Source organism: Carassius carassius, chromosome 1 (genome assembly GCF_963082965.1).
Source record: "Carassius carassius chromosome 1, fCarCar2.1, whole genome shotgun sequence".
NCBI classification, from domain to species: domain Eukaryota; kingdom Metazoa; phylum Chordata; class Actinopteri; order Cypriniformes; family Cyprinidae; genus Carassius; species Carassius carassius.
This window is the reverse complement of record NC_081755.1, coordinates 16832480-16845340: the sequence shown is the minus strand read 5'-3', so window position 1 is coordinate 16845340 and position 12861 is coordinate 16832480. Positions and strand designations below refer to the sequence as shown.

At 38.8% G+C, this 12861-nt stretch overlaps 1 protein-coding gene across 6 annotated transcripts in view; it reads left to right on the top strand.

Annotated features, from left to right (window-relative positions):
* LOC132140432 (centrosomal protein of 112 kDa-like) overlaps window positions 1–12861 on the top strand; it is a 227079-nt gene that overhangs the window by 132812 nt on the left and 81406 nt on the right. For all 6 annotated transcript variants that reach the window (XM_059549213.1, XM_059549250.1, XM_059549233.1 and 3 more), the window contains one exon: window positions 4549–4779. In XM_059549213.1, the coding sequence (XP_059405196.1) occupies window positions 4549–4779 (231 nt within the window). The remainder of the gene's footprint in view (window positions 1–4548; window positions 4780–12861) is intronic.

Genomic DNA, 12861 nt, shown 5'->3' with positions numbered 1-12861 from the left:
TTAAATTCAATTTCAATTCATTGGTCCGTTGGATTTAGCCCTATCGGTTCCCCTACTCTCATGCATGGCTGTGGAAGGATGTATCGATCTGAAGGAATATGATGAGGGAGTTCAAATCCCCTCGTCTCTGGACTGGAATCAGTGTATTAGATTCCTTGGACTCTGCCGCCCTCCGGGTTCCTGTTTTCTTTAGTCTGTTTGAGGATGAAAAGGCCAGAACATCAGGATGGTTCTCAGTAAATATACTTGCCTGCAGCCAGCTGAGTAAACCAATACACAGTATACTCTAGAGACCACATGCGCTGTAATGCCCACTGTACACGTTTACAACAGTCAGGCGCTTGTGCTCTTCATAACTATCTTTATTATATGGAATAAACGGTGGTCAGAATTTACACTTTCACTTATGTTCTCTTTCATCAACCTGCACACATTAAGTCTTGTTCACACTGAGCGAATTTATCATGGAGGGTCGCCAGGTCGCTATAATGTTGGTCTCGTAGTGAGCGTTGCTCCTGCTGGATGATCTAATGTTATTAGTAAGCTGAGAGTGGAGAAGTGTTTCATTCTTTTTTAACAAGGATTGATATCCTGATAACATATAATGAACATGGTGAACTGTTACCATACACAAAAACGTGGTAAAATCTCCAACAACAACTTCTCTGTCAGCATCAGTCTGTAGAGGAGCTCTGATCACATGATAGTAACCAGAAATAACTTCTAGTTGCTGTAGATCGCAGTGACTAAATCTTTATTGGGGCCCACTTTATATTAGGTGGCCTTAACTAATATGTACTTTCATTTAAATTAGTCATTAGATCATTTAAACTACTTGCGAATAAAACAACATATATTGTAGTTCCCTCACTCAACAAATTCTCTAAATGTAATGGTATTCCTAACAGAACTGGACTGAATAATATGAATATAAAAAAAACTATATTGGCATTCACTATTAACATTTTTTTTTTATATAAATGTCAGGCTAAAATTAATTTAGTGTAACTAACACATACATATATAATTTTATAGGTGATATCTGTCTATAGATTGTGTTTTTGCTGATTGAAAATTGCTGCATGATTTGATTTGATCTCGAGACACGTTAATGTCTCAGACACAGAAAACAAAGTCTTTTAATTTCATTTAGACACACTGTATGAAAACAGATGCTTCATTCTGACATTCAAATCCACTAGTACGTTTCCTTGCGATTTCGTCTTGACACATTCCATGTTTTTTTCAGTAATGTAACATGGAGTTCAAACAGCATGGGAGAACATCTGAAATCCGTGGAGTATAGCATCATATCGCTCTGATCGGCAAATTAATGATGCTGTCAAACTTTCAAAGAACTTGATTCCCCAGTAAGAGATTAGAACACAGAAAATGAAGGCAGACATGGCATAGGAGATCAGGCCTGCTTTCTGATGTGCCAAAAACAACAGGCTTGTTGACGGCGGTCACGTTGTCTCTTGCACCAGCAGGGGGTTTGGATTCTGCCGTTTTGGGTTTTCATGCCGCCCCAAGTAATCTCAGAGCTGTAATCTAGGCAAAGGGTGGCTGCTTTGCAGGAGCTCAAATAGAGCATGTTTTTAAAAAGATTTGGTTTGGTTTTGTAATTCCCATATGCCCGTTTGTGTTATTTCATAGTATTCTGAAATGTAGAAGAATGAGTTGTCTAGATTTGTGACTGGTAATGTACATTCCATGATTGTTTCAGTTATCTCTCTAGTACGAGAGTGGAAACTCATCCAACTCAGCCATGCTGCATATCCAAAAGTCATCATTCAGATTCTTTTTTTTTTCACATTTCAGGGCATATGGTTGACACAATGGACTGTTTGCCAAACCACGGCTGGTTTTAAGCAGTCATCTACTGGCATTGTCTTGATTTCAGCTGCTCTTTTCAACTCTGGAAAACACAAAACAACACCATCATGAGTCTGTCCATCCAGCTGTGATGGGTCACGGAAGATGGGCTCCAGCAGACTGGCTCTCAGCACCAGATGGGCCCTCGATGATGAAAATAGTTTTAATCTCTGGCCAGACATCACTGAAGCAGAGCACGCACAGACGCTTTTCACTGGGCTTCACGTTGAACTCTTAAAGACATGCTAATGCATTTCAGCCGAAGATTTGGATCGCACAGTCCGTCTTTCATCGAGAATGGTGCCATAGTTTGTAAAAATGCTAATTGAGGAGCATGCCACACATATAATTCCTAAGAAATCACCATAAGGGAACAGGGTCTTATCTGTACCCATCTTTTTTTCCTGAGCAATGCTCTTGAAATAGCTTACTAGCAAATTATTTCACTTTGACAGTGGTTAAATCACTTAGTCACTGTTGGTTTCGAGAAGCCATTCTACTGGACTACTATATCATTGTCTGTACTCCATTGTTTTTCATTGCATTGTGTGTAGCTGCTCATTTGCATAAATCGTACTAAACTGTAAAACCATCTTTGCACTGAAGTCACACTGGCATTGGCATCTCTCTTTAAAAATGAATGACTTTTAATTGTTTGGTTTTAAGGCATGGGATCAACAAGCACACTTTAAAAAAAAGTTAAGAAGATTTTTTTTTTTTTTTTTACAGCAATGGTGCTTAAAACCTACACATTTTTTTGTAAGTGTGAAGAACTTTTTACACTATAAAGAACCTTTTGTGGAATGGAAAGATTCCACGGATGTTAAAGGTTCTTCATAGGAACCATAGATATACAGTATACAGTATAATCTTTATTTTTAAGAGTGAAGTGGAACAGTTCTGACAAGAAGAACTGTTCCAATGAGGAAGTGCTGTAGATGAATTTGTGTAGCCCCTGACAATGATTTAAACCTGTCTGGTCCTATTTGCTGAAGAGTAAAGGCTTGCAAGTTTTGTGTGTTTTGGCCAGTGTATGCATATTTTCATTTTTGTATTTTGTTTCTCTTGGTTCTTAATGAATATGTGCACAAATAACAGAATATATCACAGTCTGTCCTACATTCCCCTCTCTCTCTCACTTCATTTTAATTCAATTCTTTTGTTGAACTGTTTAAGTTACATCATACGAGATGCGACATTCTCAGTTGTTATTGCCTTTCATTTTCTGTGATAGTATTTGAGCTTCTTTTCATAAAAGCATGTCTAAGCCCATCAAAGATGCATCAGAAAATTCTTCCCAGAGTCCAGTTTAAGAGGGAATTATAGATTAAAGGCTCCTCCGAGCCGAGATCTAATAGCTTAGTGCCGTTGCAGCAGCATGTGGGCTGGTGCTGCGCCGCTCTGGCCGTATTGGACCCAGGCGCAGTCTTGGCATCTGGGTGTTTGTACGACACGACTTTGAAGTTTGCTGCTATTCCCCAAGTGGCCGCAAAACAACTTCAGATGCTCTTCCGACAGACATGCCACGTGATGCACTTAGCCGTCTCCTCGTAGGGATGTTTGGGAGCACGAGGAGCAGACAAGGGACTGCCAACATGCCAGACTCTACCACACACCACCGTCTGCACAAGGGTTAAATGCTTTGGGAGCACACATTATTTGATATCATTATTATGGACATGGTGTTCTGAAGTATTCAGTAGGTGGCCAGCTGTAAATGGCTGTTAGCATCAGTTGTGCTGTTAATTGATGATATACAACATATCTTTTTAAAGATTTAAAGTGTCAAATGGTGTTTAAAGAGAATATGAGAGTTGGATTCTCTGTACTTCATAAATGTCCACCCCATACCTAAACGTAACAACTACCTTGCAAACTATTAATAAGCAGCAACCTGGGAGTTTGAAATCATAGTTAATAGTTACTTAATAGTGAGAATTGGGCCTTAAAATAAAGTCTGACTGAAATTCACCCAGTTACAGAAGAGCAGTGTGAATGCAGTTTTATGTTAAGGGCCTGGTGGCTTTGAAATACGAGTATCGCTAGTTATTCTCCGTAACGCTGTCCATTTGTACTTAAGTTTTAACCTTCGGTGAGTGTGTCAGACGGTTCTTGACTCTCAGAACTAGGCCTCTGACAGGTCTGTCAAGGGCTAATTTCTGTGGTAATGCCTCTGGTTCCTTGTCTTTTTTTTTTGTAATCCATCTACTCTTTTCACTCTATTTCACGTTAATGCAAAAGCTCATTGGTAAGTGTTCTCGATGAGGTTTTTCATCTTCCTGTAATGAGAAATGGCAGTGGTACCTCATCCCCATGAGTAACTGACCTTTGATTTGCGCTAATTTTGCTCATTAAATCAAACCGCTGACCTTTGTGGAATGCCGAGCTTTGATGTTGAACTCTTGTGGCTCGGAGATCAGAGGCTGTGGTGTCCGTTTTCCTCTTCCTGGCTAGAATGGGCACAAATACTCCACTCGTCCTGCTTGGCTTGTTTCGCTTATCCTCTTTCTCTCCATCCTGCCTCTTCTGTCTTTTTCACTTTGCATTTGTTTCTGATTTACAGCCTAAATGTGTTGAATTCCTTGAATCATTATTCCATAAACACATCATCTGTCCTATTTATGGGTGCATCTTAACGGATTTACAAATTTTGGTGTTTGTGTTTCTCACCAGACCATCTCGGATCTGGAGGTCCAGGTGCATTCCCTGAGGAAGGAGCTGTTGGCAGCCCATAGTCAGAGGAAACAGCAGCTGACGGAGTTGGGTGTGCTACGGGAGGAGGAGCGACATCGGGCCACTCGAGACCAGCAAGCTGCTCTGGACCGTCTGCGGGCCGAGATGGATCTGGTGCGGCAGGACCTGGAAAGAACCCACAAGGTTGAAAGAGAGATGGCCCAAGAGAAGGTTGGTGTAAAATGCAGGCAATGTGTTTTTGGCATTCTAGGTTGCAATTCAAATCGCACAATCCACCTGCACGATTTGTATAATGTAACAGGCCGGTGTTATCTCTGTTATCACCATGTCATCTCTGAAAATATATTTACAAAATTCACTTGTTTAGAGCAGAAAAATAGCGATTTACTGCAGCAAGTAGAAAAGACTGTGTCTTTCTCTCATGTTAAGAAAACGCCATGGAGGTGCTTTTTCTTAACACTACAAAAACAGTTAACCTATCAAAAGAAATCACATAACATGTATAATAAATGTGTATCAAGGTGTATCACATTTCCCGCCAGTCCTAAACTATGGCATGCAGTTTTATTATTTATTAATTTGAATATCGTGAGATGGCTGAGCGCAAGAAAACAACGCAGTCTGAAGCTGCTCACTTAGACAATCTTGCTTGTCTCTGTCTGCTCAATCGTGGTGATGTCAGTGCCCTTAAAGATGTTATAATGGACTATTTCACATCCAGAGATAAAGGATCGGATGAAGTTACTAAAAGGGAGGAGTATGATGACAGTGTGTTATATGCACAGGTGTGTTGCGCTCGCTTTTCTAACTACAAGGCACACTATTTGTGCTATCCAAACATACAATAGGTGTTCAAAGTTCAGAGATTATGTTCATGATAAACAACAGAAAACTGTCCTCTTCAGGGTAACGTTAGTTTGTTTCTGTAATGATGCAGTATATTACTCCTGACAGACAGCGATCGTTAAAGCGTTAGTTCAACCAAAATGAAAATTATGTCATTAATAACTCACCCTCATGTCGTTCCAAACCAGTAAGACCTCCATTTATCTTCGGAACACAGTTTAAGATATTTTAGATTTAGTCCGAGAGCTCTCAGTCCCTCCATTGAAACTGTGTGAACGGTATACTGTCCATGTCCAGAAAGGTAAGAAAAAACATCATCAAAGTAGTCCATGTGACATCAGAGGGTCAGTTAGAATATTTTGAAGCATCAAAAATACATTTTGATCTAAAAATAGCAAAAACTACGACTTTATTCAGCATCGTCTTCTCTTCCGTGTCTGTTGTGAGAGAAAGTTCAAAACAAAGCAGTTTGTCATATCCGGTTCGCGAACGAATCATTCGATGAAACCGGATCTTTTTGAACCAGTTCACCAAATCTAACTGAATCGTTTTTAAACAGTTCGCATATCCAATACGCATTAATGACTTAAGCTGTTAACTTGTTTAATGTGGCTGACACTCCCTCTGAGTTCAAACAAACCAATATCCCAGAGTAATTCATGTACTCAAACAGTACACTGACTGAACTGCTGTGAAGAGAGAACTGAAGATGAACACCGAGCCGAGCCAGATAATGACTCGTTCATGAGTCAAGAACCGGTTGCATCAGTTTTCGCATCAGTAGTTCTTTCGGACAGTTTGATTCAATAAATCAGTTGAAGAAAACGGTTCACCGGTTCTTTTGCGCTCGACGTAATGGCGTCATTAGCGATGATTGCCCTTGATTCAAGCCTTCGGTTTACCCGCGCTCATAACATTAGCACAGAATCAGTTCAGAATCCATCACCAAAAGAATCAGTTCGGTTCAGACACTCTGTGTGTCGGTCTGTTTCATGCTGAATTACACATGTGCAGTATCATCAGTTCATCGGTTCTCGAATCGGACGCGTCCGACAGAAACGGTTCTTGACTTGTAAAAGAGTGATTATCTGGCTCGGCTCGGTGTTCATCTTCAGTTCTCTCTTCACAGCAGTTCAGTCTGTGTACTGTTTAAGTAAATGAATTACTCTGCGATATTGGTTTGTTTGAACTCAGAAGGAGTGTTAGCCACATTGAAAAAGTTAACAGCTTAAGTCATTTGTGGATTAATGCGTATTGGAGACGCGAACCGTTTAAAACGATTCAGTTCGATTTGCCGAACTGGTTCAAAAAGATCCGGTTACATCGAATGATTCGTTCGCGAACCAGATATGACAAACTGCTTTGTTTTGAACTCTCTCACAACAGACACGGAAGAGAAGACAATGCTGAATAAAGTTGTAGTTTTTTGCTATTTTTGGACCAAAATGTATTTTCAATGCTTCAAAATATTCTAACTGACCCTCTGATGTCACATGGACTACTTTGATGATGTATTTCTTACCTTTCTGGACATGGACAGTATACCATACACACAGTTTCAATGGAGGGACTGAGAGCTCTCGGACTAAATCTAAAATATCTTAAACTGTGTTCCGAAGATAAACGGAGTTCTTACTGATTTGGTTCGACATGAGGGTGAGTTATTAATGACATAATTTTCATTTTTGGGTGAACCAACCCTTTAAGTAGAAGTGAAAGTGAAACAACCCGTTTTTCTTAAAATTCCATTCCATTCCAAATCATAACTATCAGCCAACTTCAGAGAGTTCAGCTTGAACACAGCTTTCATATAGTATCATATTTCATATAGTAACCTAAAAAAAGTAAAATTTCACCAAGTGTTGGGTTTTCCTAGATCGTATCACATTTGGAGGTTTCAACAAAAAAGGGAAGTCACAGTAGTTGTGGGACAGGCATCATTTATTTCAGGCACTACCAATTATTTTCTTTTAAAATTATTTATATTATTCTGGTTTATCAGATGTTTATAGTTGGAAAAGACAGGATATGTCAAATCACTGTTATGTGTTAAATGAAGGATCTTGGCCCTTTCCAACATGACGTAGATGTATTTCCATGAGCTAATGTGATACCTGTGCATTAATATTTACTATTCCCATGTTTCTGATGTTAGCATATTGCTATTTTATGATCACACTAGACTTTGAGCATTCACAATTTCTTTGGACACTGCAACCATAAATAAATATATATATACAGTACAGACCAAAAGTTTGGACACACCTTCTCATTCAAAGAGTTTTCATTATTTTCATGACTATGAAAATTGTAGAGTCACACTGAAGGCATCAAGGGCTATTTGACCAAGAAGGAGAGTGATGGGGTGCTGCGCCAGATGACCTGGCCTCCACAGTCACCGGACCTGAACCCAATCGAGATGGTTTAGGGGTGAGCTGGACCGCAGACAGAAGGCAAAAGGGCCAACAAGTGCTAAGCATCTCTCGGGGAACTCCTTCAAGACTGTTGGAAGACCATTTCAGGTGACTACCTCTTGAAGCTCATCAAGAGAATGCCAAGAGTGTGCAAAGCAGTAATCAAAGCAAAAGGTGGCTACTTTGAAGAACCTAGAATATGACATATTTTCAGTTGTTTCACACTTTTTTGTTATGTATATAATTCCACATGTGTTAATTCATAGTTTTGATGCCTTCAGTGTGCATCTACAATTTTCATAGTCATGAAAATAAAGAAAACTCTTTGAATGAGAAGGTGTGTCCAAACTTTTGGTCTGTACTGTGTTTATATATATATTGTGCCACATTCCAAATGTAAGCACTCAGGAGCAAGTTGCTGGTGCATCACATTTATACATGCATTACACACATTTATATATTTATATATTCACTAAACTTCAGAAGATGCTTTTGCTAAACTAACACAATATAACAAGACAAAGCCTTTAGCTAAGAAGGAATTTAAAAGGGACTTTAGTTTAAAAGACTGTAATATTAAGTTAATACATATTAAAAACACACACCAACACGTTTTTGCCTGTGAAAGGTTAACCAGTTTCGTTAGGAATTTAATTGTATGCATTTTTGCAACTAGGTGCTGAACAATATTGTTGCATATTAAAGCTCATTGATTGATATTGTGAATGACGACACCATTCCAAGATGGCAGAGGCATTAACGTATCTGAAGTGGTCGAATGTGGCATCTATACATTACTAGGGTTTCAAGGGTTGTGATATGGTGTCATGCGTCTTTTTAAAAACTTAAATTCAACTCATAACAAATAAGAATAAATCCAAAATGTAAAAACATACAATCTACTACGCTTTCCTCCAGCACTGTAGTTTTAAATTTATGATTTTTCAATCTTCAGTTGGTCACACGGTTTCGGTTTCACATGATATGGAAGATTTCACCAATTTGAACTTTGGAATGCAGTATGAGATGCCTTTCCACTCTCCTGCATTCACATGTGTATGAATGGAAGCCAATGAAATGAAATCAGTGAGTTTTTTCAGACTCAAATCTCATTCAGTTCACATATTGAGATGTGAAACTGATGGTATAGAATATTTTGAGAAAAGTATTTCAGAAGACTATGAAGATAGAGTGTGGACTATTTTAGGTGTTTTTAGAACTGTTCTGATTCTCCAGTATGATTGCTGTGTCTATGTAAGTTACCCAGTGTTAACATCACTCTTCATAATTTCCACAGTCAGTTTCCAAAAGCCAGGATTGCTTGTATGTGATCAGACTCAGTTTCTGGAGAAAAAATAATTAATCACATCCACCTGTTGAGCATGCAACAAATTAAGTTAAACTTATAAACAGATGTATGAATTCACAACAATATCTTCTCAACCTAATCATGTGTGTTGCGTACAGTATACATAAACACATTCGCACATGTTCATTGATGGGCTGTGTTGGTTTGAACTCCAGCACTGAAGGAATAGATCACTTAGTATTTAATTAAACACATTAGCCCCTCTTTGCCCCGGCGTTATCAAGTTTGAGCAAGCAGACTTGGGCGACTATACCAGAAATCCTGCATCCTTTCTGGTTTAAAAGCTCTTGAATCCAGCCACAGAAATGAGGGCTGGAAAGCGGCTGTAATCCAGCACAGGTTGGCCAGGAACCGGCTAAAGGTGGTATTGATCAGAGGGTAATCCTGATTAGGCCCATCAAAGCGATTAGTTTTCATTAAACTCATGCACCGCTGCTGACTTCACCCTCCCCCAGGACATCTGCGGCACATTAGCATGCCATTTGGCCTCTTCATAAATCCTGGGCCTACATTTTGGAACCATATGTGAGTACATTGCTGCACATAAATCCCATCTGAAGAGAATTCCGCCTCGCTTTTCCACTCTCTGGCTGACACGTAAAGCTTGTTTACAATATCAGTCTCTGTTTTTGCCACCCCTCATCTGATACTCATCCTGACCAGAGGCTGAAAACTTCCTCTGAAGATACTTCAACAAAGTCTGTTTCTGGGACTGATTGACACACTTCAGACTAGAGCTGCCAAAGTTAATGTGTTATCATGTTTTAAAACTGTTACATATTTTAACACAGTCATCTTTTGATTAAAAAATAAAGCTTGTTTAGGGGCTGTTCACATAAAATGTGGTTTTCCTTTCCAATGCACAACTTTTGTCCTTTGCTTTTCTATGAAAACATGCACTGGACGGATGTTTATGATCATTGCGCTCATGTATTGCAGTGTCTCGCACATGAGTGCTCATCAATGTTAGTTATTAAACAGTGGGCCAATCAGAAGACCACAGAGGTGGGGCAAGCATTGCAAGTTTGTGTTTACAATAGCAAGTTGCTGTGCCAACTGTTTTATTTGATGGCAACATGGCGGAGGAGGCATTCTGCTCTGAATTTTGTTTAAAAACCATTCCTGAGCACTGCATCTCGCATTTTAGACTCAGACGCATTCACTATGAACAGCCACTTAGTCTTTCATCAATGCTTCTTCAACCTCTCTAATTTCCAGTTTAGCCCAATTTTAAAAATTCAATTTACTATAATTTTCTTTCAATCAGTCAAGTTGTCAATGCAGTAAGATGTCAATGCAGTCCAGTGGAGAATTTAGCTACAGTACTAAGACCATAATGGCCCTTTGAAGAAGGCACCTTGTGTCTCTAAGGAAACATATATTAACCGACAGAATTTGCCACATAATGGTATTGAGTCTTCAAGCTAAGCTAGTGAGAAAGTTATCATGTATTCTTAAAATGATCATTCAGATGTAGCAAGGAAACATACGTGTAAGGTATTCAAGGATATTTCACCAAAATAAAAATTTATTTATTTACACTCTTCTTTTACAGTCTTCTTCCAAACCCACTTACAATCATCAGTGGAATACATAAGTGGAGTGACAGTTAAACATTTTTTGTATTTCATGAAAGGCAGAAAGTCATACAGGTTTGAAACTTGAAGATGAGTAAATGATGACAGTTATAATTTTTGGGAGAACTGTCCCTTTAAGGCATCTCTCACTGAGCGATGCAGATTAGTCATAAAGAGAAACTTAAAATTAATGCTCATATGTATTCTGCGTAAGGCATGACTCTTGTGAGGTAAGTAGTATCATGATTACTAATACAGATGTAGATAAATATGGCATAATGAGACCGATGATGTTAGCGTTGGCCTATGAGAGTGATCAGGCTATTATAGTACAAGGTAAAGGAGGCAAACCGGCTCTCTGATCTCTCTCTGTCCAGAGGCGCAATAGCAGACTCATTCCTCCAGAGTAAAGCTGTTTTCAGACAGACTCACACACACATACATGAATCAAATTTTGCCATAGTTTTATAGCTCACCATTGCAGTCCAGTACGAGTCATCCGTGGTGTTCAGAAGGTCAATCACTTTTACTCATATTTAGAGTTTGAAATTTGAACAAATCTCTAACCCTATACTAAATTTTGGCACCATTTGTGCCATTGTATGTTATCGGACATATGATTTTTATCTGGTGGACAATAAAATGGACAGAAAAATCCTTAAGTCCCCTTTGAAGTACATAGCTTTTTCATGTGATAGTTGGTAAAAAGATATAGTAGGTTTAGGCTCTTTTGGTTAAGGCTAGTAGGCAACCACGCAAAACGCCTTAGCACCCTATCATTGTAAAGATAAGAAAGCACAACTGCACTGACATTCTCTTCAGAAACTGTAAAAACTAATTTTCTTGTTGCATGATAGTAGAAACGTTACTAAGATAAATCCTTCTAAGAAACTAAGAACTACTAAAATAAATCCTACTGGTTTTACAGTTTATTAGCCAGAATGCTTTAAATGCAGCTAATGATTTCATTTGAGCATTTAGCCTGCTATGTTATCTCTCCCCAACTGCGTCAGACCTTCTTTTTTTTGTATGTTTCAGAGGGAAAAGTTTAGCTATTTTCAATTTGGAAGTTTTTAGGCTTTTAGATTTGTAGTGACTTGGCATGTTTCTAAGATGAAATTTCTTATTCTTTTGATGGCGAGAGAAACGCTGTCCTCGGCAGTCAGCCGCTCCTGAAATGGCCAGCCAAGGTTTGAAGGCAGATCCCAGAGAAAAGGCAAAGAGAAATCCATTAAATCCATGAATGGGTTTTCATGAAAGACACAGGCTTTTTGAAGGGGAGCTTGTGGAATAAAATAATAAGAAACAGAATATCCGAAGCGATAAGATCATGTGTTAGATTGTTCCAACGTCAGACGCTTAGCGAAAAGAAAGGAAGATGAAAGTGAATTTATTCCAGCCTCTGTTAACAACAGAGGTTTATCTGGCTGTGGCTAGTGTGTGCGAGTGTGTGTGCGCGCGCAGACACCAGTACCCAATCTCCATCCACCACAGAGAACCCTGGGAGCCTTGTTCCTCCAGATAAACCTGACTTCTTTCTGCAGCTCACAGCCAGTGCCTCTGATGCTCAGATGTTCTTTGTACTTTCTTCTTCTTTTAGCTTTGGAGTAACGGCTATACAAATCATGGCTTCCTGTCCTGATTCCTATGGATTCATCCCTTTTCATGTCTTCCCTCGTTTTAATTTTTATTTATTTATTTATTTATTTATTTTATTTTTTTACTGCAGATTCCTCAACAAAATCTGTCAGTCAGAAAACTTAAGTTTTCAGATCAGCATCCTTCTTTAATCACTGCAAACAGTTCAGCTGGGTCCATAAAGCGAATGTGTTTTTGTTATAATGACGTGCCATATATGTGAATATTAACTCATATTTTCAAGTTTGAGAAACAAAAAAGGCTAAATGAAAATAATTCTAGATTATACACAATGATTAGCAGGTACAAAATCACTACAGCCACTTTATGTCAGCGCATATAGTGCTGTGACATGCATATTTAATTAAATTAAGGCAAAATCATTATCATTTCTATGTAAATGAGACTCTTTATAGAATGAGCCAGTTCCACGGCTAATCACCAACTA